A 26,547-nucleotide genomic window follows, 5' to 3' on the forward strand; every position below is an offset into this window, starting at 1 on the left:
TCATTTTGTCATGCATACTATTTCATATAAATCAACAGATTTGCTAATTACTTTAAAAAACTAACATCATTAGTCAGTCAGTCAGTCTACTAACAATAAAGATCTTGATAAAAACAAATAATTAATTAAAATAAAATATTATTTGTCATGCGTTGTGCTCATGATATTGTGCTCTGACATATAAAAAATAATTTACATATATATAAAAATGTAACAAATGTATTTATAAATACAGAAAAAAGATATGATTTTCTTCTAAATGGAGCATACACAGTGTGTGGGTTAAAGTATGATCATAAGAATGACAGTCAACACACTAACAGACAGAAGAAGAATCTTGTATGTCAACATATGTCTGAAAAAAAAAGTCAATTTGCTGTAATAAACAGCTTGAAAGTTGTAGTGTGGCCTATGAAAAAAGGAGGTTTTTAAAAACAATGACTGACAACGAATGTGACACATAATGTACCAAAATATATCTATGTTTATACTGGTATGTGCCTGCAGTATGTGCTAATCACTTTCACAAGTGTTGCTGAAGATATGTTTCATTTGTATAGTCTTCATACAACATTCCTGCAAATTTGAAAAATTTACTCAGTTGCTGTTCTGCGGCAAAATATAAAGAGCGTGTGCTTTAGACCATACATGTGTAGCAAGCCAAGTACACCCGGCTGCAGCCTGCAGATCGAGGTGGGGCTGCACCTGGGGCGGGGTTGCACGTGCAGCCCCGCCCCATACCTACTCTGATTGGTTTGATCGTCTTTCATAGACATACATGATAGGAAATGTGTGTGCAGTTGGTGTAGGACAGAGGATGTTGATTAAAAAGCTAAAAATGCTGTGCAGTTTTACAAAGCCTTTACTATAATGCAGTTGTTTATTGTTAACTTGACTCACTATAATTGAATCAAGAGATGTTTACTGCAAGTTTAATCTGGACCAGTCAAATTCACAAATTAATCATTGGGACATTCAAAAGCATTTAACGTGAAAGTACGTGGACTTATGCATTAAAGCGGTGTTTTAAAAAGACCAAACTCAGTAAACAAATTATTACTAAAGCATTATATTCACAGACAAGCAGATATGAGCCAAGAATACGAACGCAACTCGATTAATTAGGTGTTAAGCATTTTCCTCCCATAACCTGCTTGTCTGTAAATAGAATGCTTTATTAAAAATGTTTACTGAGTTAAGTCAGCTTTTTAAAACACGTTTTAATGCATTACACCACGTTAAGCATTTTCCTTTTAGTCTAATGGTTTTCTATGGGAGGAAAACACTTAACGCGTGATTAAACGCATTGCATTCTTATTCTGGACTCATCTGCTTGTCTGTGAATATAATACTTTATTAATAATGGGTTTACTGAGTTTAGTCTTTTAAAAACACTGTTTTAATGCATTATGCCACGTTAAACTTACAAACCAAATTCCAAAAAAGTTGAGACACTGTACAAATTGTGAGGAAAAAAAGGAATGGAATAATTTACAAATCTCATAAACTTATATTTTATTCACAATAGAAAAATAGATAACATATCAAATGTTGAAAGTGAGACATTTTGAAATGTCATGCCAAATATTGGCTCATTTTGGATTTCATGAGAGCTACACATTCTAAAAAAGTTGGGACAGGTAGCAATAAGAGGCCGGAAAAGTTAAATGTACATATAAGGAACAGCTGGAGGACCAGTTTGCAACTTATTAGGTCAATTGGCAACATGATTGGGGTATAAAAAGAGCCTCTCAGAGTGGCAGTGCCCCTCAAAAGTCAAGATGGGCAAAGAATCACCAGTTCCCCCAATGCTAAACAGGAAAAATAGTGCAGCAATATCAGAAAGGAGTTTCTCAGATAAAAATTGCAAAGAGTTTGAAGTTATCATCATCTACAGTGCATAATATCATCCAAAGATTCAGAGAATCTGGAACAATCTCTGTGCGTAAGGGTTCAAGGCCGGAAAACCATACTGGATGCCCGTGATCTTCAGGCCCTTATACGGCACTGCATCACATACAGGAATGCTACTGTAATGGAAATCACAACATGGGCTCAGGAATACTTCCAGAAAACATTGTCGGTGAACACAATCCACCGTGCCATTTGCCGTTGCTGGCTAAAACTCTATAGGCCAAAAAAGAAGCCATATCTAAACAAATGATCCAGAAGCACAGGTGTTTTCTCTGGGCCAAGGCTCATTTAAAATGGACTGTGGCAAAGTGGAAAACTGTTCTGTGGTCAGACGAATCGGTCTTTGAAGTTTTTTTTTTTTGGAAAACTGGGATGCCATGTCATCCGGACTAAAGAGGACAATGACAACCCAAGTTGTTATCAGCGCTCAGTTCTGAAGCCTGCATCTCTAATGGTATGGGGTTGCATGAGTGCATGTGGCATGGGCAGCTTACATATCTGGAAAGGCACCATCAATGCTGAAAGGTATATCCAAGTTCTAGAATAACATATGCTCCCCATCCAGACGTTGTCTCTTTCAAGGAAGACCTTGCATTTTCCAACATGACAAATGCCAGACCACATACTGCATCAATTACAACATCATGGCTGCGTAGAAGAAGGATCCGGGTACTGAAATGGCCAGCCTGCAGTCCAGATCTTTCACCCATAGAAAACCATTTGCCGCATCATAAAGAGGAAGATGCGACAAAGAAGACCTAAGACAGCTGAGCAACTAGAAGCCTGTATTACACAAGAATGGGACAACATTCCTATTCCTAAACTTGAGCAACTTGTCTCCTCAGTCCCCAGACGTTTGCAGACTGTTATAAAAAGAAGAAGGGATGCCACACAGTGCTAAACATGGCCTTGTCCCCCAACTTTTTTTTGAGATGTGTTGATGCCATGAAATTTAAAATCAACTTATTTTTTCCCTTAAAATGATACACTTTCTCAGTTTAAACATTTAATATGTCATCTATGTTGTATTCTGAATAAAATATTGAAAATTGAAACTTTCACATCATTGCTTTCTGTATTTATACACAATTTGTACAGTGTCCCAACTTTTTTGGAATCTGGTTTGTAGAATGTCCTGAATCATTCCGTCACGGTGTCTGTTTCTGTGTCTCCCTGGGTGGCCACTAGAGGTCTCACTTTCCCCTTATCGTCACCCCCACTTTAGAACTGCATTTCCCCATAGTCTTGTCTGTTTCTTCACTGCTCATTGCACTCAGCTGTCCGTGGGTTATCAATCATTGCACTCAGCCAATTCCCCGTTAGCATTGTCATTTCCCTGTGTATAAATACCCCGGTTGTTCTGTCATTGTCACGGAGTCCTTGTTGAATGTCACCCTGGTTTGTCGTGGTTCTCGGATGTTGTTGGTTATGTTTCTTGTTTCTGGACTGCTTACCTGGATTGTGACCTTTGCCTGGCTGACCCATGAGATTTGGATTATCCTAATAAAACATACTGCAATTGGATCTACCTGTTTGTGTGCGTGTCGTGACAGAAGGACTCCGTCATGCCTAGATCCAGCGGTGTGGGATTTCGAATCTGTTCCCCCAGCCACCATGGAGGAACGGAGGGGGAGATTCCGGAACTTAACCACCCTTCGTCAAAGGGGGAGTGAGGTGGGTGGCCTGGCGCAATTGTTTTGGACCATGGCGGTCGGGATGGGTTATAATGATGCAGCACTGAAGGACTTTTTTAACAACTGTCTGGATGACCCTTTACCTCAATGGGAGATGAAGGGGCTGGAGATCCTAGACTTTTGGGGGTTTACCCATTACCTGTGCCATCGTGCTCAATGGGATACTTCGACCACACCTGTGTCTCCAGAGAAGAGGGCCGCCAGCCCAGCGCCACAGCACAAGATGGCCGCCAACCCAGCGCCACAACACAACAACCACCCCAACCCATCACCACAACACGATATCAACACAACCACACCTCTGTACAAGAAGATCGCCACCAACCCAGCGCCACAGCACAAGATGGCCGCCAGCCCAGCGCCACAGCACAAGATGGCCGCCAGCCCAGCACCACAGCACGAGATGACCACCAGCCCAGCACCACTGCACAGGAGGGTCGAATCTACACCTGTGTTGGCAGACAAGATGGTTTACCGACTCAAACGCCTGAGTCTTCCCGTCAAGGAGCCACCGGCACGTCATCATAGAGGCCGCAGGAGGAGGAGACAGGCGTCAGCCGTTCCTCAAAGCCAGGAGGACGTTCCCCGAGCAGGCCGCTGCCGTCCAGGAGGACGTTCCCGAGCAGGCCGCTGCCGTCCAGGAGGACGTTCCCGAGCAGGCCGCTGCCGTCCAGGAGGCCGTTCCCCCCGAGCAGGCCGCTGCCGTCCAGGGAGGACGTTCCCGAGCAGGCCGCTGCCGTCCAGGAGGACGTTCCCGAGCAGGCCGCTGCCGTCCAGGAGGACGTTCCCGATCAGGCCGCTGCCGTCCAGGTGGAGGTGTCCAAGGTGTCCGAGACCGTTCCCGAGGCGGTGCCCGATGTTGTTCCCGATACCGAGGCGGTGCCCGAGGCGGTTCCCCCGAGGCCGAGGCGGTGCCCGAGGCGGGTTCTCGATGCAATGTCCGATGCCGAGGCGGTCCCCGATGCAATGTCCGATGCCGAGGCGGTGCCCCGATGCCGAGGGTGCCCGGTGCCCGAGGCGGTTCCCGATGCAATGTCCCGATGCCGAGGCGGTTCCCGATGCAATGGCCGAGGCGGTGCCCGAGGCCGAGGCGGTGCCCGAGGCGGTTCCTGATGCAATGTCCGATGCCGAGGCGGTCCCCGATGCAATGTCCGATGCCGAGGCGGTGCCCGATGCCGAGGCGGTGCCCGATGCAATGTCCCGATGCCGAGGCGGTTTCCCGATGCAATGTCCGATGCCGAGGCGGTGCCCGATGCAATGTCCGATGCCGAGGCGGTGCCCGATGCCGAGGCGGTGCCCGAGGCGGTTCCCGATGCAATGTCCGATGCCGAGGCGGTTCCCGATGCAATGTCCGATGCCGAGGCGGTCCCCGATGCCGAGGCAGTGCCCGAGGCGGTTTCCCGATGCAATGTCCGATGCCCGAGGCGGTGCCCGATGCCGAGGCGGTGCCCGATGCCGAGGCGGTGCCCGAGGCGGTGCCCCGATGCCGAGGCGTTGTGCCCGATGCTATGTCCGATGCCGAGGCGGTGTGCCCGATGCGGTGGCCGAGGCGGTGCCGAACTGATGCCGTGGCCGAGGCGGTGCCCGATGCCGAGGCGGTGCCCGATGCGCGTGGCCGAGGCGGTTCCCGATGCAATGTCCGATGCCGAGGCGGTGCCCGATGCCGAGGCGGTGCCCGAGGCGGTGCCAGAGACGGTTCCCGATGTAATGCCCGAGACCGAGGCTGTTCCGGAGGTCGAGGCGGTGCCCGATGTTGTTCCCGATGCCGAGGCTGTGCCCGATGCCGAAGCGGTGACCAATGCCGTTCCGGAGGTCGAGGCGGTGACCGATGCTGTTCCGCAGGTCGAGGCTGTGCCCGATGCCGAGGCTGTGCCCGATGCTGTTCCGGAGGCCGAGGCGGTGCCCGATGCGCAGGCCGAGGTCGTTCCCGAGGCGGTGTCCTTGTCCAAGGCCGTTCCTGAGGCCATTCCCGAGGCGGTGCCCGATGCCGAGGTCGTTCCCGAGGGTCTGCCCGATGCGGAGGCCGTTCCCGAGGCGGTGCCCGATGCGGAGGCCGTTCCCGAGGCGGTGCCCGAGGTCGTGCCCGAGGCCGTTCCCGAGGCGGTGTCCTTATCCAATGCCGTTCCTGAGGCCATTCCTGAGGCCGTTCCTGAGACCGTTCCCGAGGCGGTGTCCTTGTCCGATGCCCGTTCCCGAGGCGGTGCCCGATGCCGAGGCCGTTCCCGAGGCGGGGTCCTTGTCCAATGCCGTTCCTGAGGCCGTTCCTGAGGCCGTTCCCGAGGCGGTGCCCGATGCCGAGGTCGTTCCCGAGGCGGTGTCCTTGTCCGATGCCGTTCCTGAGACCGTTCCCGAGGCGGTGCCCGATGCCGAGGTCGTTCCCGAGGCGGGGTCCTAGTCCGATGCCGTTCCTGAGGCCATTCCCGAGGCGGTGCCCGATGCCGAGGTCGTTCCCGAGGCGGGGTCCTTGTCCAATGCCGTTCCTGAGGCCGTTCCTGAGACCGTTCCCGAGGCGGTGCCCGATGCCGAGGTCGTTCCCGAGGCGGTGTCCTTGTCCGATGCCGTTCCTGAGGCCATTCCCCGAGGCGGTGCCCGATGCCGAGGTCGTTCCCCGAGGCGGTGCCCGATGCCGAGGTCGTTCCCGAGGCGGTGTCCCTTGTCCGATGCCGTTCCTGAGGCCATTCCCGAGGCAGTGCCCGATGCTGTTCCGGAGGCTGAGGCGGGGCCCGAGATGGTTCCGGAGGCGATACCCGTGTCCAAGGCCGTTCCCGAGGCGGTGCCCTTGTCTGAGGCCGTTCCCGATGCCGTTCCCAATGCCGTGACCTGGCCATCGCCACAGCCTGCTCCTTACTGGCTCCCCGATTGGCAGGTTTCCGTTCGGGCCACTCAAATGGCGAATTCCTCCCTGGCCGTCTGCACAACGAGAATGGACTGATCCACCGTGGCCACCTGAACTGCCTGGCCCCTCGTGGTCCCCTGAACTTTCGGGTCCACCGTGGCCACCTAAACTGCCTGGTCCCTCGTGGTCCCCTGAACTTTCGGGTCCACCATGGCCCCCTGATCTGACCGAGCCACCTGGGCTACCAGGGGAGCCATCACTGCCGGTCCCAGTTCCCCTACACGGGCCTGGCCCGCCATCCCTCCCCCTGTTCTGCCTCCACCTGTCCACCTCCCTCCTGGTCTCTTTGTTTTGTGGTTATTTTGTTCTGAGGAGCATCTAGTAGCTGCTCCTTAGAGGGGGGGTAGTGTCACGGTGTCTGTTCTGTGTCTCCCTGGGTGGCCACTAGAGGTCTCACTTCCCCTTATCGTCACCCCCACTTTAGAACTGCATTTCCCATAGTCTTGTCTGTTTCTTCACTGCTCATTGCACTCAGCTGTCCGTGGTTATCAATCATTGCACTCAGCCAATTCCCCGTTAGCATTGTCCATTTCCCTGTGTATAAATACCCCGGTTGTTCTGTCATTGTCACGGAGTCCTTGTTGAATGTCACCCTGGTTTGTCGTGGTTCTCGGATGTTGTTTATGTTTCTTGTTTCTGGACTGCTTACCTGGATTGTGACCTTTGCCTGGCTGACCATGAGATTTGGATTATCCTAATAAAACATACTGCAATTGGATCTACCTGTTTGTGTGCGGTGGTTATAATTATCCAGCTGATTGAAAAGAAACGGCTCAATAATGGTCGTAAAATGGGTATCGGAGAAGATACCAATTTAATATATTAATTTAATATAAATAGATGATACTTTATAAAGTTTATCTCAATATTTGACTGCAATGGCTTTGACACAACTCATTTTCTTTACTTTCTTACTGCACTAAAATAAGAGCATGATGGTCATGAAATTGCGTTTGTTACTATAGCAACAGATTACAGGTATGTCCTTTCAGAAATCATCACGACCGGGTAGAAATAAAAGTTTCTTGATTTCTTCACTTTAAAATGAGGATCAGCATATTTTCCTGAAATAAAGGGGAGGAAAATGCAATATAGTAAAGAAAATTCAAGTTTCATAAAAATTGAAATGGCACACAGACACATTATTGCAGTGTCACTTATCAACTGCATTACAGATTATTATATGTAACAATATGTCATGTTATATAAATTAAAACAATACTGATAAATCATTTTCATTTCCTTTCTCATACTCTGATGATATGAAATAATGAAATTTTAAATTCTTTAATTCATAATTAATTTTTCTATCTAAAGGCCTGATCCTCCCACTGTGGATAATAAACCCAATTAATTTACTAAATGTGGTGGGTTGTTCTTCTGTTAGCCTAAAAATCAGCTTAATATTTCACAGACATGGAGAGTTATAGACTAATGTTTTTTTTTTTTTTTTTTTTTTTTCTTTGCATTATAATGAAGGCTTTATAAAACTGCACAGCATTTTTAGCTTTAATCAACATACTCTGTCCTACACCAACTACACACACTTCTTATCATGTATGTCTATGAAAGACGATCAAACCAATCAGAGTAGGTATGGGGGTGCATCTGCAGGCTGCAGCTGGGTGCTTCTCTAGCAAGCGGCCTAGTTGTAGTGACTACACCACCCCGAAATACCAGGGAAAATAACCCAAATAAGGAAAAGCAAATAAGTTCCACATTAAAAGAGAGCGAGAGGCATGAATCTCTGTACAAACAACTTTTATTAAAGCTAAAAAGAAAAGGCCAACATTAAAATCCACAGCCGGTAGACACCAAGGTCATAGGTCAGAGACAAAAAGAACTCAATATAGAAAAATCAAAACATCCAACTAATAATACTATAGAAGGCAGAGTCTTCCTAAATGAGAAGCGGGTGAATATAAGCAGCACCAGGTATGCAAAAAAAAAAAATAAAAAATTCTGATTCACACCCACAAAATTCACTGCAAATAGTAACATGCAAAAAAGGCCACAAAACAAAAGAGAGAGAAAAAAAATCACATTAAGAAAAATAAACTACTTCATTAAATGTCCATATTAAAAGCAAAAGAAAACAGATCACATTAGATAATAAACCACAAATTAACTGAATAACAGAAACAAAAAGGAATACAAATCAACTTTTTAGAAAGAGTTCATAAAGTAAAAGAAAACAAATTACAATCACTCAAAACAAAAAACAAACAAGTCCACTTGGATGCTAGACATGGACATAATTAAACTCCAAAAGCAGCAGCGTGGCTAAACCAATGAAGAATGGGAAACAAGCTGTGTTATTGCTCCCGCTCAACCTATTCCAAAACACACAAAATCATTAAAAACACAATTACAACTGCAATAAAACAGGCATTAGAGCAATTTACCTACCCGATAATACGATGGTGAAATGCTCATGACAACAGATCCAAGGATCATGACAACCTCTTTAAAGACTCTTCTTTAAAGGCTAAAGCGACAACAGCTGGAGCTGCGACCTGGGCTACGTTATACTGTGGAGCCACAATCATTGGGAGCCATGAAGGCACACCACACTGAAACACAAAACTCACATTAAACTAAATCCAAATTTCCCCTCAGCTTCCCATACATCATTAACTTACCTGAGAGCAAACAGCATATCGCAAATAGTACATCTCAGCAGCCCAACACCACACTAAAGAAGTAAAGATCATACAAATCACTAAATAACACTCGAACCAAACAGCTAAGCTAAGCCACTACAAACACCTACCTTAGTAGTCCATAACAGAAAGGAAGGGGCAGGCATTCGACCATGACACACTCCAAAAGGCAGAACCAACCAACTTATATACCCTAACTGGGCGGCAGCTCATTGGTCACATAATTAATGATGGTGACGTTTTAACAACATCACTGCACATGGAATGAATGACAATTACTCTACTCTCTGCAATGACGAAACTTGAGTAGTGCATTGTTTGTGCAAGTTTGAGCATTGATTGTGGTGGTGGGGCCTTGGACTGGAATTGAGAGCCACTGGTGTACTGTGTGGTAAGAGATACAAGAGTGTGGCATGTGAATTTCAGTGACTTTACTTAAAGATCGTCATCTCTGAGGCACCATTAGTGTCTAACCTAAATGCTATAAATCACAAAGGCAACAACAAGACACACACATAAAGTGGTGATTTTGCTTAACACTTTAATATTTTACACCCACCATATTTGTATCCAAATGTACACTACTGATCAGTAATGTTTGTTAATGAGCTATCTAAGCTGTTATGAAGGGCTGCCATATTTTATGAAAGATTTAACAAAACAAAAATTATATGAATTTTCTCAATTCTTATGCAATGGTAAATATAAGCATGCAAGTGAAAGCATGCAGTGGGTTATAGAGTAACAAATTCTGAAACAGCTGAAAAATATGTGGTGGAAAACACATTCGATAAATCTCTTCCTGTTCAAACCAAGTTAATGAATAATGAACCACAACTGTGTATAACTGGGATATTAAAATTAAGATTTCTTGGTAATGTAGGGGAATTTACAGTTAAACCCAAGTACCAGGTATGATGAATGAAGACCAGGAGACACACATGTATTTAACTAACGAAAAATTTACTGAAGAAAATAGTTTGCAGTTTCATCAACAAAAGTCAACTTCAATACTCACAAGGAGTTTGTAGGCCGCTCTGCATACATTCTCAATACAGCAGTAATTATACTCTAACAGAAAGAAGGTCGCTAACTACTTCCTTACTTAGGGAAAGAGAATTCTAATAGGCTCAAATAGCAGAAAAAAAAACAAGTAAAATCTTGACAGATGTATGTAAATTTAAAAGCATATTGTAGAAGGTTATTTAGGTGACGAGATTAAAGGGGTCATATGATGCGATTTCAAGTTTTCCTTTCTCTTTGGAGTGTTTACAAGCTTGTTTGTGAATAGATAGATCCCTAAAGCTGCAAAGACTACAGTCTCAAACCCAAACAGATATTCTTTACAAAAGTTTAGACTCGTCCACACCCTCCTAAAATTGCAAAGAAAGAAGGCGTAACTTTGATCTACGTCACTGTGTGGGAAGATTTGTATAATGCCGCCCAAATTTTCATTCAAATAAACAATACCTAAATTTTATGTTTAAAGCATAAACAAGTCAAATCATTATAATCCGTAATTATGTTCCACTGATGCAACAAATGGCTCATTTGTAATGGGTTTTATTATTTTTGTCTTGTCTCGCTGGTGTGTTCTGACCGAACATGCATCACATTATGGCAAGGGCATAACATTTTCCATCACACACTTGAGGTATTCAGCCAATCACAACGCACTGGATAGCTTGCATAGCACCATTTATAGACGTATGTAACAATACATAATATTAATGCCAAGGTACCAAAAATAAAAGTACAGAGAATATCAACATTGCATACAAAGAGGTGACATTACATGCATAGCACCATTTATAGACGTATGTAACAATACATAAATAATACAAAACAAAAGCTTTAACAAAATAAATTAAAACAAATAAATTAAAAGCCTTAAGATTTCTGGAAGATGAAATAGTTTGGATATACTGTTGAAGCTCTATTTCAAAAACAATATATAAAGGATTTTGATGAGTGAATTTACTGCGGTAAATATGAAATTTTGCAAGAAGTAATAATAGGTTAATAATAAAATATTCATTAATTTTGTATTTTTTATATATTAAAGAAGCCAAACAGTACATCCTTAAAAAGCAGAGAGAAATCTTGGAGCACACTGCGATTGATAACATTCGAGAATTCAATCCAAAAAGCTGTGTGAGGACAATCCCAAAAGATATGAATATCAGTTTGCGTGGCTTGAGGCTGAATCAGGCTGTCGGGTGCACTGCTGGAGTGTTATTTGAGGCCTAAGAGCGATGACCATTGCGATTAAGCGGCCTTAAGCTTAATCCAGAGTGTTGGGTCCGTGCGGCTCTAAACTTCGGACCCTCTTCTCTCAACAATATCACCACAGATTCTCTAAGGGGTTCAGGGTCAGGAGAGTTTGGCACAGGAAGCTGATCAAAGTATACCATGGTCAGAGTAAAACCATTGTAACCATTTTGGTGGTGTGGTTTTGTGCACTGGCAAGCAGGTGGCCAGGTCTCTGCTGGAAAATAAAAATCTTCATCTCTACAGAAGCTTTTTAAGCAAGATGGACGCATGAAGTGCTCCAAAATCTCTTGATAGTAAGCGCATTGACCCTGCCCTTGATAAAACACAGTGGACCAAACAACACACGCTGACACTGTGTGAGCCCCAGAACCAATCCACTGACTGTGGGGTACACTGTGAACTGCGACTATCAGGCCTTTTGGCATTTTCCTTCGCCACCGATCTTCCTACCAGATCTTGCACCTTGATTTTTTTCCGAATTGACCAAACTCAGTCTCAAAAATACTTGCTTTCATACCTGCGAAAACAGTCCATTGGTATCCACGGCAACAGTCCAGTGCTGCTTCTTCTGTAGCCCAGGTCAAGGCGCTTCTGCCGCTGTTTCTGGTTCAAAAGCACACTAAGCCTGTGGCACCGGCTTCTCTGCTCTGATTGTTTGCTACTGACGAGACATCGAGTACAGCTACTTTACCGCAGGGGTCCCCAAGGTCTGGATCGGTCCCCTTTCCCACAATCTTTTTTTTGGTTACCGGTCACCTCTTCTTGGTCCGGGTCCACCGTCTTCTGCCACATCTTTTTCCTGCCCAAAGTTTTTTGCCCACTGAGTTGCCTTGATAACACGCAACTATGGGGAAAAAGGGCACCATATTCGTTCTCTACGCTTTGATTGTGTCTTGTGTTCTCAATTGATGGCCCTCTTGCTGGACCTTCCGGGCCCAAGCACTCCTACGGCTGGTGTGCGATTGTTTCTTTACCCCCCCCCATGATTGCGGGTTTGAGTTAATGAACAATGCAGGGGAGTTTTTTAAAATGCCCCAGCCTTCCTGGTTGCAGGTGTTGTTAGAGTATATTAGTTGATTTTGATTCAGATGATTAGTTAATATCTCGTTTTTCTCTGAGAACCTTTTCAGATATGCTCCAATCATTTCCATGTATTAAAACATAAAAAGACCTGAAATATTTCAGTTGTGTGCATGAATCTAAAATATATGAAAAGTTTAATTTTATCATTACATATGTAAAATTTTTAAAACATGCAACTTTTTTCACAATAATGCTAATTTTTTGAGAAGGACCTGTATCTTAATTATAGGATAGAAAAATTAATATATATATATATATATATATATATGAACATACACTAATATATATATATAATATAGATAGATTAATTACATTTATTATAAGTATATATGAGAATACATATATATATTATATATATATACTAATATAATTATTATATATACATAGATATATATATATATATAATATTCTTGGGTATTTCTATAGTAATTTGTGAAAGCTACCAGCACTGAAGATCTACCACCCATTGATGTGAGACCAAAACGAGGTAGCCTACATATGGATTCAAGTCTGTAGAGTTGTTTAATACACAAGTAATTTACCATTTTAGGTGTCGTCATTACATTAGGGATTATATTTAAATGCTGTAAAATTGTCAGTATTGTACGTTTTTTGTGTATATAAAAACGTAAGTTGGTAATGTTTTTGTAGAACACCATTTTACCATAAAATACATATGAATTCTCATGAGATCACATTAAAACTAGAGTGTGTGTTTGTGTGTGCATTTTAGTACATTTACATAGCACCCTGTAAAGCAGGATTTGCAGGTATTTAAAAGTTTACTAGGAAGATGTTTTCAGCTGAAATTGTGTACTTTGTGTACACAGAGCCTTTCTTTTGGTCAGTAGCAACAATGCACTGTAACTGTCAAAAAGGATTAATACATTTAATCCCACATGTCTCTTTCAGTGGTGTTGGTGGATTTATGAACCCTATGACAAGCCCTGTAAACATTGTTCAAGGGTCAGGGCCCAGACCTGTCTCACCTGTCATCCAAGTTTCGCCCTACATGTTCACGATCCGTTTTGTTTTTTTTTGTTTTTTCCAGAGAAACATATTTTGTGAATTACTTTGTCATCTTAATGTGTGCTAGTATGTACAAGGTAATAATTAAACTTACATATTTAGCATACCTACAATTTTAATCATCATTTAGTCATCATCATGGCATTCCAAACCAGTACAAATGACTTCCTTTCTTAAAAATGTTTAGCTGAATGTCACAAACTGAGAAAACAGAACCCTAAAAGTAGTTTAGTTTTTTTGTGAGGAATAGATGGATTGAGAAAAAATATGTCAGCCTGAGAAATCATTGCCATTGCTTTACTATAGATTGTATGTGTCTTAAACAAGCTCAAATTTCATTGGACAATGTAAAGTGGAGGCTTATCTACCCAGTCTGATTTATAAATTGATTGAAAACTACAGTACGTAGCCACTGTCTGTTAAAAAAACTCTTTTTTTAACAAATAAATGTGAAATGGCTAAAATGAAAGATATCCCTGCCCTGAAGAACCCTTTGCAAGTCCCTGTTTGTTTATGTTTATTCTGCAGTCATCCATGAACTGCTGCTATTCACTTTTGCTTTATTGTTTATCTTGTACTTACAATTTGTAAAATGTTTGCTGGTTCCCACCTCATTCTTCCCTTGACACTGAACAGTGTTACAGTCACAAAACACAAAATTATATTGTGTGCACTAATTTACTTATATATAAAAGTTATATATTCTTGATATGTTTATTCTTAAACACTGTATACATTTATCTGACATTGTAGAATATTGCTGCCAGTGTTTTTTTTACTCACATGTGACAGATCGATATTGTTGCACACATGTAAACACAAACATGGATCCGACAACCACACAGAATCTGATTTTTTTCCACATCCGTTCTGAGCCACTTTCAAATTTGGTTTTAAATCAGATCTGTGGTAGGCCTACTCTGTGTTACCGATACAGGTGAGACAATGGCAGAGGATCCATAAGAAATGCAAGCACTGTCACCGACAGCCAATGTAGTTTTAAATTTATTTTTTTCATTTTGAGAAGCCTGTTGACTTTTGCTATTTATCTGACATTACGCTACATTTGTCGAAGACATTATGTTTTTAATTTATTTGGTTCCATAGAGTTTGCTAAACGTTGTAAACAATATCTTTATAAATATTTTTGTTCATAAAAATAAGCTAGTTTGTCATTGTATTGTTTTATTGTTGTGCTTTTCATAAGAATAACATAATATATAACAATAATTTTCAGTTTTAGTGAAAGGTGTAAAGATGTAAGCACAAAAGTCACTTATCTTTTTTTGCGTGACACCAGATTGTGAATTCTACAGGCCTCCAGAGAAAGCATTCAAACCAAAACTCCCAGTCCTGGTGTTACCGGTAATACTAGTTTTGTTGCAAGATTAAATACCATTGTTCAACTTCTTCACAGTAACATCCCAGTATTTCCCATACATTGATTTATTTGTGGTGACCCGCACTGCACATTTCAAAGGCAAAACGTGGCATGGGTGTTTTTATATGAATGTATCTTTGAAGGCAACCCCCATTGTCTTCAGAAAAGTTTTGATGTCATTTTCATTTAATCTTTTCTATAATGCCTGATAAAGTAGCATTCATGAGCGCAGCGCTGCTTTGATTATAGCATTTTTAATAAGCCTATCTGCTGTTTTATATTTACATCATATACATATATTTATATATATATAATATATATATATATATATATATATTATATATATTATATATATATTATATATATATATACATATATTTCCCCTAGGGAAATTCCGCCACACATAGAGTGTAAGTCTGTGGGAAACACTGCATCGATCCCTAGTCTAAACACATAAATCTAATTCCCGTTGGATTTCCAAGCCATCACAAGGCAAGGAAGACACACTTGCCCACAAATAACTTTCCTTGATATCAGATTATGAAGCAGATGTTGCATGTATGCATTCACACAAAAACTCAACTTCTTTTATTGAGGCGGGATAAGGCACATTTGGAGGTAGTTTGAAATGTGATTCTAATCTGATTTTTACAGATGCATCTCAGTCTGTACGCTCTGGCTGCTCAAATGGGATTTCAAATTATCTTCATCATCCTTAACGTAACGACAATGTAAAAATAAAATGGTGATGCACGGCGAAGTCAGCCATGATTACATGGAACATCACAATATCTACCAAAGTTCTGCACCACGACTCAACATCCCACTTATTAGGAGATGGGAGATGATGCACCTCCATTTTGCCTGCATCTGTTATGGAAACCTCGTCACATACTTGGGTACCCAATAGTTTAGTTATGTCTGGACACAATAATCTGTTTTGCTCATTTGCTGAACAACAGAAATACAGCAGCTACCATGGTTACCCATGTAAACTAAGCAAACAAAGTTACTGTTCATCCATTATGTTTCCCCATTTAAAGTGGTAAATATGCTCCCACACCTTGCTTTTCTTTCAAGCAGACATTTATCTGTGTCAGCAGTGAGTGACACAAAGAGAACAAATCCATGCAAGGTCTGACATAGAATGAAATTCATTTATTTTCCTGACAGGACACAGGGGAATCTGGTTGGTTTAAAAAGTGTACACAATCTTTCTCATTCATCTTGTTTTGTGAGCTTCACAATCACGCCTGCCTGATGTATTCATTTCTAGTTTTCGGGTTAAAGCAAGGCTGTAAACCACTGAAAGCTTAACTTGGGCAGCTTCTTTATACAACAAAAGTAGAACAGAGAATAAAACAAAATTGCAAACTCAAGTAAGTCATCAAGTTTATAATGCATCACAGTAAAGTAAATCAGCTAATTTAATTAAAGTTTTTGTGTCCCCATGTCGGCTGTAGAAATACATAAAAAAAATAAAAAATGATGCAGAAACGCTTATAAACTGCAAACAGAGTGACCTAAAAGAATGGCAAAAGGTTCTAACCTTCAATACAAAGTTAACACATACTTTAAAGGGATAGTTTAGTCAATAAGTTTACTATAAGTATTTCATTTTTGGGTGAAATATCCCTTTAAATTAAAGCCTTGTGTGAAAAGCTACAGATATGGTAACCAAAAGATAAGACAACCTTTCTCAAAGAAGCCACCATTAGTTTGCAAATCCATGACATGATGTGTTACTTAAAATGCTCTTTTTTTAAACAATTTTTTTTTCTTGTTTCTTGTTTCTAAAACATCTTGTTATACAAGTTATACAAAGTTTAAACTTCTACTGATCGTAATATCAAACAATCACACCGTCCAGGAAGAAAACCGCCACACCTCTACTGTGTAATAATTATTTATTTTGGCAGAGGTCAGCCCTTCCCTTCTCTACATGACTCGCTAACTTTCAGTTCCTGCCACATTCTTCTGGTATTTGAACAAGAGAGGCTGTTTCATACCTTACTGACACAGGTTTCCTATCCAGGTACTTGTTTCTGGCAGGCTATAATCTTAAAGAACTCAACATGGGACTTAACAATCAGAGGATTATGAAAATAATCTCCATCCTTTCTGTGAGTATAACTATGTCTGTTGTTATGCTGAACTATCAAGGACAAAGGACAAACTGTCCTCATAAGGAAGAGTTGGTCTTCAATAATTTTCTAAAGCAGGATGTTGGAGAATTACAAGCTTGTTCTGCTATTATCCAAGGAGACATGGATGGAGTGGACAAGGAGGTTTTCAGGAAGCTCCTGGCCTCTAAAAAAAGAAAATCCCAGCTATCAGAGTCATTCTATCCCAATGAAACCAAGGATTGTCCATCCTACATCCGAGACAGAGGGTTTCTGACTGTTTCTCTCAGTAAAGAGGAGAAAGATTTCCCCATTGCTTACTCCATGGTGATCCATGAGAAGATCGAGTTGTTTGAAAGGCTCCTGAGAGCCATTTACACTCCTCACAATGTGTACTGTGTTCACGTGGACCAGAAGTCTCCTGAGATCTTTAAACAAGCAGTAAGAGCCATTGCGTCCTGCCTGACCAACGTGTTTGTGGCCAGCAAACTGGAGAGTGTGATTTACGCCTCCTGGTCTCGAGTTCAAGCAGACCTCAACTGCATGCAAGATCTGCTCAAGTCACCTGTCCAGTGGAAGTATCTGCTCAACACCTGTGGTACTGATTTCCCCATTAAAACCAATGCAGAAATGGTCCAGTCTCTAAAACACCTGAATGGAAAGAACAGTTTGGAGTCCGAGGAGGTAAAGGGCAAAAATTGGCGCTGGCAGTATCATCACAATGTTACGAACGTTGTGACTCGGACAAGTGTCAAAAAGTCACCTCCACCAATAAAGAGCCCCATGTTCTCAGGAAATGCTTACTTTGTGGTTTCAAGAGAGTTTGTGGAGCACATCTTCAAAAGCAAAGAGATTCAAAACTTAATGGAATGGGAGAAAGACACGTACAGTCCAGATGAGCACATGTGGGCTACGTTACAGCGGATGCCTTCAGTACCAGGATCCAATCCTCCAAACATCAAGTACCAACAATCGGACATGAACGCGATTGCTCGTATGGTGAAGTGGAGCTACCATGAAGGAGATCTAAAGAGTGGTGCTCCTTACCCACCATGCACTGGGACACACAGACGGGCAGTTTGTGTCTATGGAGCTGGGGACTTGAAATGGATTTTGCAGCAACACCATCTTTTGGCAAACAAGTTTGATCCAGAAGTAGATGATATAGCAATCAAATGTATGGAGGCTTTTTTAAGGTACAAAGCTATTTATGGTCGATCATTAATAACAGTTCAAAAATCTGACATTATTTTATGATGTTTTTAATAACAGGTTCAAAAGCTCTCTATATATTTTGGTAAATAATGTATCAATCATTGTTATTGAGTATGAAATATATTGATATGTAAAAGTGCATATGTTTTGTTTTTATAATATAATTAACTTTCTATGCATGTCAATGTTTAATGTTTATATAATATAATAAATGTTCTATGCAGGTCATATTGTTATTAGGATGTTGAAAATTGTGAAATAAAATTAAACTATTTGTACACTTCAGAAAAGCTCTCATTTTGTCATGCATACTATTTCATATAAATCAACAGATTTGCTAATTACAAAAAAAAAAACTAACATCATTAGTCAGTCAGTCAGTCTACTAACAATAAAGATCTTGATAAAAACAAATAATTAATTAAAATAAAATATTATTTGTCATGCGTTGTGCTCATGATATTGTGCTCTGACATATAAAAAATAATTTACATATATATAAAAATGTAACAAATGTATTTATAAATACAGAAAAAAGATATGATTTTCTTCTAAATGGAGCATACACAGTGTGTGGTTAAAGTATGATCATAAGAATGACAGTCAACACACTAACAGACAGAAGAAGAATCTTGTATGTCAACATATGTCTGAAAAAAAAAGTCAATTTGCTGTAATAAACAGCTTGAAAGTTGTAGTGTGGCCTATGAAAAAAGGAGGTTTTTTTAAAAACAATGACTGACAACGAATGTGACACATAATGTACCAAAATATATCTATGTTTATACTGGTATGTGCCTGCAGTATGTGCTAATCACTTTCACAAGTGTTGCTGAAGATATGTTTCATTTGTATAGTCTTCATACAACATTCCTGCAAATTTGAAAAAATTTACTCAGTTGCTGTTCTGCGGCAAAATATAAAGAGCGTGTGCTTTAGACCATACATGTGTAGCAAGCCAAGTACACCCGGCTGCAGCCTGCAGATCGAGGTGGGGCTGCACCTGGGGCGGGGTTGCACGTGCAGCCCCGCCCCATACCTACTCTGATTGGTTTGATCGTCTTTCATAGACATACATGATAGGAAATGTGTGTGCAGTTGGTGTAGGACAGAGGATGTTGATTAAAAAAGCTAAAAAATGCTGTGCAGTTTTACAAAGCCTTTACTATAATGCAGTTGTTTATTGTTAACTTGACTCACTATAAATTGAATCAAGAGATGTTTACTGCAAGTTTAATCTGGACCAGTCAAATTCACAAATTAATCATTGGGACATTCAAAAGCATTTAACGTGAAAGTACGTGGACTTATGCATTAAAGCGGTGTTTTAAAAAGACCAAACTCAGTAAACAAATTATTACTAAAGCATTATATTCACAGACAAGCAGATATGAGCCAAGAATACGAACGCAACTCGATTAATTAGGTGTTAAGCATTTTCCTCCCATAACCTGCTTGTCTGTAAATAGAATGCTTTATTAAAAATGTTTACTGAGTTAAGTCAGCTTTTTAAAACACGTTTTAATGCATTACGCCACGTAAAGCATTTTCCTTTTAGTCTAATGGTTTTCTATGGGAGGAAAACACTTAACGCGTGATTAAACGCATTGCATTCTTATTCTGGACTCATCTGCTTGTCTGTGAATATAATACTTTATTAATAATGAGTTTACTGAGTTTAGTCTTTTAAAAACACTGTTTTAATGCATTATGCCACGTTAAACTTACAAACCCAATTCCAAAAAAGTTGGGACACTGTACAAATTGTGAGTAAAAAAGGAATGGAATAATTTACAAATCTCATAAACTTATATTTTATTCACAATAGAATATAGATAACATATCAAATGTTGAAAGTGAGACATTTTGAAATGTCATGCCAAATATTGGCTCATTTTGGATTACATGAGAGCTACACATTCTAAAAAAGTTGGGACAGGTAGCAATAAGAGGCCGGAAAAGTTAAATGTACATATAAGGAACAGCTGGAGGACCAGTTTGCAGCTTATTAGGTCAATTGGCAACATGATTGTGTATAAAAGAGCCTCTCAGAGTGGCAGTGTCTCTCAGAAGTCAAGATGGGCAAAGAATCACCAATTCCCCCAATGCTGTGGCGAAAAATAGTGGAGCAATATCAGAAAGGAGTTTCTCAGATAAAAATTGCAAAGAGTTTGAATTTATCATCATCTACAGTGCATAATATCATCCAAAGATTCAGAGAATCTGGAACAATCTCTGTGCGTAAGGGTCAAGGCCGGAAAACCATACTGGATGCCCGTGATCTTCAGGCCCTTATACGGCACTGCAGCACATACAGGAATGCAGCTGTAATGGAAATCACAACATGGGCTCAGGAATACTTCCAGAAAACATTGTCGGTGAACACAATCCACCGTGCCATTAGCCGTTGCCGGCTAAAACTCTATAGGTCAAAAAAAAGCCATATCTAAACATGATCCAGAAGCGCAGGTGTTTTCTCTGGGCCAATGCTCATTTAAATGGACTGTGGCAAAGTGGAAAACTGTTCTGTGGTCAGACGAATCAAAATTTGAAGTTCTTTTTTTGGAAAACTGGGATGCCATGTCATCCGGACTAAAGAGGACAATGACAACCCAAGTTGTTATCAGCGCTCAGTTCTGAAGCCTGCATCTCTAATGGTATGGGGTTGCATGAGTGCATGTGGCATGGGCAGCTTACATATCTGGAAAGGCACCATCAATGCTGAAAGGTATATCCAAGTTCTAGAACAAACATATGCTCCCATCCAGACGTTGTCTCTTTCAGGGAAGACCTTGCATTTTCCAACATGACAATGCCAGACCACATACTGCATCAATTACAACATCATGGCTGCGTAGAAGAAGGATCCGGGTACTGAAATGGCCAGCCTGCAGTCCAGATCTTTCACCCATAGAAAAACATTTGCCGCATCATAAAGAGGAAGATGCGACAAAGAAGACCTAAGACAGCTGAGCAACTAGAAGCCTGTATTACACAAGAATGGGACAACATTCCTATTCCTAAACTTGAGCAACTTGTCTCCTCAGTCCCCAGACGTTTGCAGACTGTTATAAAAAGAAGAAGGGATGCCACACAGTGCTAAACATGGCCTTGTCCCAACTTTTTTGAGATGTGTTGATGCCATGAAATTTAAAATCAACTTATTTTTCCCTTAAAATGATACACTTTCTCAGTTTAAACATTTAATATGTCATCTATGTTGTATTCTGAATAAAATATTGAAATTTGAAACTTCCACATCATTGCTTTCTGTTTTTATTCACAATTTGTACAGTGTCCCAACTTTTTTGGAATCTGGTTTGTAGAATGTCCTGAATCATTCCAGCTGATTGAAAAGTATCGGCTCAATAATGGTCGTAAAATGGGTATCGGAGAAGATACCAATTTAATATATTAATTTAATATAAATAGATGATACTTTATAAAGTTTATCTCAATATTTGACTGCAATGGCTTTGACACAACTGCACTAAAATAAGAGCATGATGGTCATGAAATTGCGTTTGTTACTATAGCAACAGATTACAGGTATGTCCTTTCAGAATCATCACGACCGGTAGAAATAAAAGTTTCTCGATTTCTTCACTTTAAAATAATGAGGAGCAGCATATTTTCCTGAAATAAAGGGAAGGAAAATTGCAATATAGTAAAGAAAATTCAAGTTTCATAAAAATTGAAATGGCACACAGAAACATTATTGCAGTGTCACTTACTGCATTACAGATTATTATATGTAACAATATGTCATGTTATATAAATTAAAACAATACTGATAAATCATTTTCATTTCCTTTCTCATATTCTGATGATATGAAATAATAAAATTTTAAAAAATTCTTTAATTCATAATTAAAAAGCAGCAGCGTGGCTAAACCAGTGAAGAATGGGAAACAAGCTGTGTTATTGCTCCCGCTCAACCTATTCCAAAACACACAAAATCATTAAAAACACAATTACAACTGCAATAAAACAGGCAATTAGAGCAATTTACCTACCCGATAATACGATGGTGAAATGCTCATGACAACAGATCCAAGGATCATGACAACCTCTTTAAAGACTCTTCTTTAAAGGCTAAAGCGACAACAGCTGGTGCTGCGACCTGGGCTACCTGGGCTACGTGGAGCCACAATCATTGGGAGCCATGAAGGCACGCCACACTGAAACACAAAACTCACATTAAACTAAATCCAAATTTCCCCTCAGCTTCCCATACATCATTAACTTACCTGAGAGCAAACAGCATATCGCAAATAGTACATCTCAGCAGCCCAACACCACACTAAAGAAGTAAAGATCATACAAATCACTAAATAACACTCGAACCAAACAGCTAACCTAAGCCACTACAAACACCTACCTTAGTAGTCCATAACAGAAAGGAAGGGGCAGGCATTCGACCATGACACACTCCAAAAGGCAGAACCAACCAACTTATATACCCTAACTGGGCGGCAGCTCATTGGTCACATAATTAATGATGGTGACGTTTTAACAACATCACTGCACATGGAATGAATGACAATTACTCTACTCTCTGCAATGACGAAACTTGAGTAGTGCATTGTTTGTGCAAGTTTGAGCATTGATTGTGGTGGTGGGGCCTTGGACTGGAATTGAGAGCCACTGGTGTACTGTGTGGTAAGAGATACAAGAGTGTGGCATGTGAATTTCAGTGACTTTACTTAAAGATCGTCATCTCTGAGGCACCATTAGTGTCTAACCTAAATGCTATAAATCACAAAGGCAACAACAAGACACACACATAAAGTGGTGATTTTGCTTAACACTTTAATATTTTACACCCACCATATTTGTATCCAAATGTACACTACTGATCAGTAATGTTTGTTAATGAGCTATCTAAGCTGTTATGAAGGGCTGCCATATTTTATGAAAGAATTTAACAAAACAAAAATTATATGAATTTTCTCAATTCTTATGCAATGGTAAATATAAGCATGCAAGTGAAAGCATGCAGTGGGTTATAGAGTAACAAATTCTGAAACAGCTGAAAAATATGTGGTGGAAAACACATTCGATAAAATCTCTTCCTGTTCAAACCAAGTTAATGAATAATGAACCACAACTGTGTATAACTGGGATATTAAAATTAAGATTTCTTGGTAATGTAGGGGAATTTACAGTTAAACCCAAGTACCAGGTATGATGAATGAAGACCAGGAGAATTTACTGAAGAAAATAGTTTGCAGTTTTATCAGCAGAAATCAGCTTCAATACTCACGAGGAGTTCATAGGCCGCTCTCTGCATACATTCTCAATACAGCAGCAATTATACTCTAACAGAAAGAAGGTCACTAACTACCTTCTTACTTAGGGAAAGAGAATTCTTATTGGCTCAAATAGCAGAAAAAAACAAGTAAAATCTTGACAGATGTATGTAAATTTAAAAGCATATTGTAGAAGGTTATTTAGGTGACAAGATTAAAGGGGTCATATGATGCGATTTCAAGTTTTCCTTTCTCTTTGGAGTGTTACAAGCTATTCGTGAATAGATAAGATCCCTAAATTTGCAAAGACTACAGTCTCAAACCCAAAGAGATATTCTTAATAAAAGTTTAGACTCGTCCACGCCCTCCTAAAATGCCTCGTTTAAACATGCCCCCACAAGTCTATGTCACTGTGTGGGAAGATTTGCATAATGCTTCCCAAATGTTTATGCAAAGAAAGAAGGCATATCTTTGATTGTCGCTGTTGCCACCGGCGCCATGTCGTGGAGACGCTGTTGGGTTGTGAAAGCGAAAATACTTTGTTTGAATAGGTTAATAATAAAATATTCATTAATTTTCTCTTTTTGTATATTAAAGAAGCCAAACAGTACATCCTTAAAAAGCAGAGAGAAACCTGGAGCACACTGCGATTGATAACATTAGAGAATTCAATCCAAAATAGCTGTGTGAGGACAATCCCAAAAGATATGAATATCAGTTTCATTTGGGTCACCACAAAAACAACAGCTTGTATCTATGTCTGATTTAAACCTTTTAAAAAACACTTTAGCTGGGTAAAATCTGAATGAGATTTCTCTAACCTTGTTAGTATATGTATTTCAAAGACAGAGTCCATACCTTTTTCCAATCAATAACAGCTCCTTTACGAATAGCGTCCATAACAATGGAGAATTCTTGGGGGATTACTGGAAAATTTAATTTACATAAGAATTCTTCATAACTTAAAAGAAGACCTTCTGAGTTAGATAACCGGGAAACAACCAAAATGTTTTTCTCAAACCAATTACTAAAAAACAAAGATTTTCTTTAATATACAATGTCTTGATTGTTCCACATGAAGTATCGGTGTGGGAGGAAATTGTCCTTAAAGATTAATGACCATGCAAGTAGTGCCTGTTTATGAAATTTAGATAAATTGTAAGGGATTCTAGCAATATTAAAATTACAGATCAATAGGAAAGGGAGACCACCTAATTTGGAAAAGAAGTAATCGGGGATAAAATTCCAGATTGAGTTTGGATTACACAAAAACTGCCTAATCCAATTAATTTTGAAAGTATTGTTCAAAGAAGAGAAATCAAGGTAATTCAACCCACCATACTCATACGTTTTCATTAATACATACTTCTTAACATAATGGATTTTGTTTTTCAAAACAAAATTAAATATGATTTTATCAACTGACTTACAAATTTTGTTGTCCACATAGAGATAGTGCAGAGTATGTAAGCCTGGAGATGCCCTCCACTTCTCAAGCTCAAGTCTCTCTGCAACCATGCATTGAATCTTCTTTGGGCTTTTATTATAACCTGTTCAAAAATTCAAGGTACATCTTTTATCTTGATTTTTAGTTATCACAATACCTAAATATGTAATTTCAGATTTAACTGGAATATTATAAATGATGGGTGCCGTAGTCTTTAATAGACATTAATTCACATTTGCTTACAGTATGTTTAGATTAAGACCTGAAGCTTCAGAGAACAGTTATTATTTTTTTTTTTTTAATGATTAATTGCTATAGGGATTTGGGAAGCATCTCTTAAAAATAAGGTGGTGTCATCTGCCAATTCACTAATAAATATTTCTCAATCCACTACACAGATACCCTGAATACCACTTCCACATACAAATGTTGACAGTAGCTGCACACAAAGAAGAAATTAATTGTTTTTTAGATTTATTGTTATTAAGTTCTAAAATTGAGTTACTAACTTCAGATAAAGTAATTCCACTATCACAAAGATTTCTGTAATCTCTTGAGATAATCTTACAATCTTTAACAGACTCCAGAAAAGTACGGGCTGCTCTTCAGATTTTTATTTTTTTCCCCATATAGATTACTGTAAAATTTTGCACAGAAATGTGCAATTGCCTGAGGATTATTAGTGACTGTCTCCTCAATATTAAGAGTTTCAATTAGTGAAGTACTCTTTTCTAATCTGAAAAAAATGTGCTGTTACATTCTCCCTCCTACAGCGCTTTTTGTCTAGATCTAATATAAGCACCCTGTGCCCTATAAGTGTACATCTCATCTAATTTAGACTGCAGGTCAGCATACTCAAGCTTATCAGATTCAGAAAACAACTTTGGGGGTTTAGAAGAAAGTACTGCAATTTTAGACACCTCCTAGACCTCGCTTTTCAGACCAATGAGCTTTGTAAAAAACAATGTGTTTCAGAAAGGCGGGGCATAGAGGAGAAACAACAATGTACAGTATGTGGAAAATAATGTGTTTTTTGAACCTTAAACCGCATAAACATTTAATTACACCAAATAATGTTCTTTTTAGCAACATCGTATGACCCCTTTAAAGTTTGCATGCAACGTGTCGCTTCCCAGACATATGTCTCCATCCTTGCATCAAGATCTTCATATTCTCTTACCTGGTGTCATCCTGACTCTCCCTGGAGACTGCTCCTGCAACAGGACGATACAAACACAAATACATAGAGAACCCCTTATCTAGGGCTGTGACGGTATGGGATTTACTCGGCTCAGTACGGTACGGTACGGCTCGGCTCGGCAAGGTTTGCGTTTCCACTGCAGTTTAGTATCGCTTTAGAGTGGGCGGGATTATTTACATGTCGTTATAGTTGCGCCACCTCTAATGCCACGACTCCTAAAAAAATATTTTTCATTCCACGTCGCCCCATCAAGCTCTCGCTGGATCCGCTCCTCTGCTATCAACGAGAGTTACGTCTGTACTTCCGCAACAGACAACGAAACTTTTTGGTTGTTAAAAAAAGGTGCGCTCATTCAAAAGAGCTGCATTCGATACT

At 40.3% G+C, this 26,547-nt stretch overlaps 1 protein-coding gene and 1 long non-coding RNA gene across 2 annotated transcripts; one reads left to right on the forward strand and one right to left on the reverse strand.

Annotated features, from left to right (window-relative positions):
- Positions 1–8,590: 8,590 nt before the first annotated feature.
- LOC122135727 lies at positions 8,591–9,780 on the reverse strand. Its single transcript, XR_006153656.1, has 4 exons — positions 9,278–9,780; positions 9,147–9,199; positions 8,914–9,077; positions 8,591–8,837 (listed from the first exon to the last, which is right to left on the reverse strand). It is a non-coding gene; the product is annotated as an uncharacterized LOC122135727 (long non-coding RNA).
- A 7,079-nt stretch (positions 9,781–16,859) lies between these two features.
- LOC122135613 (beta-1,3-galactosyl-O-glycosyl-glycoprotein beta-1,6-N-acetylglucosaminyltransferase 3-like) lies at positions 16,860–18,567 on the forward strand. The gene has a single exon (XM_042715584.1). The coding sequence runs from the start codon at positions 17,010–17,012 to the stop codon at positions 18,312–18,314; it is 1,305 nt and encodes a 434-aa protein (XP_042571518.1). The 5' UTR covers positions 16,860–17,009; the 3' UTR covers positions 18,315–18,567.
- The last annotated feature ends 7,980 nt before the right edge of the window (positions 18,568–26,547 follow it).

The sequence above is a fragment of the Cyprinus carpio genome, chromosome A25 (genome assembly GCF_018340385.1).
Source record: "Cyprinus carpio isolate SPL01 chromosome A25, ASM1834038v1, whole genome shotgun sequence".
NCBI lineage: Eukaryota > Metazoa > Chordata > Actinopteri > Cypriniformes > Cyprinidae > Cyprinus > Cyprinus carpio.

Excerpts from the sequence above, each read along its gene's own strand:
- LOC122135613 (XM_042715584.1), top strand. The coding sequence starts at position 17,010 with ATGGGACTTAACAATCAGAGGATTATGAAAATAATCTCCATCCTTTCT.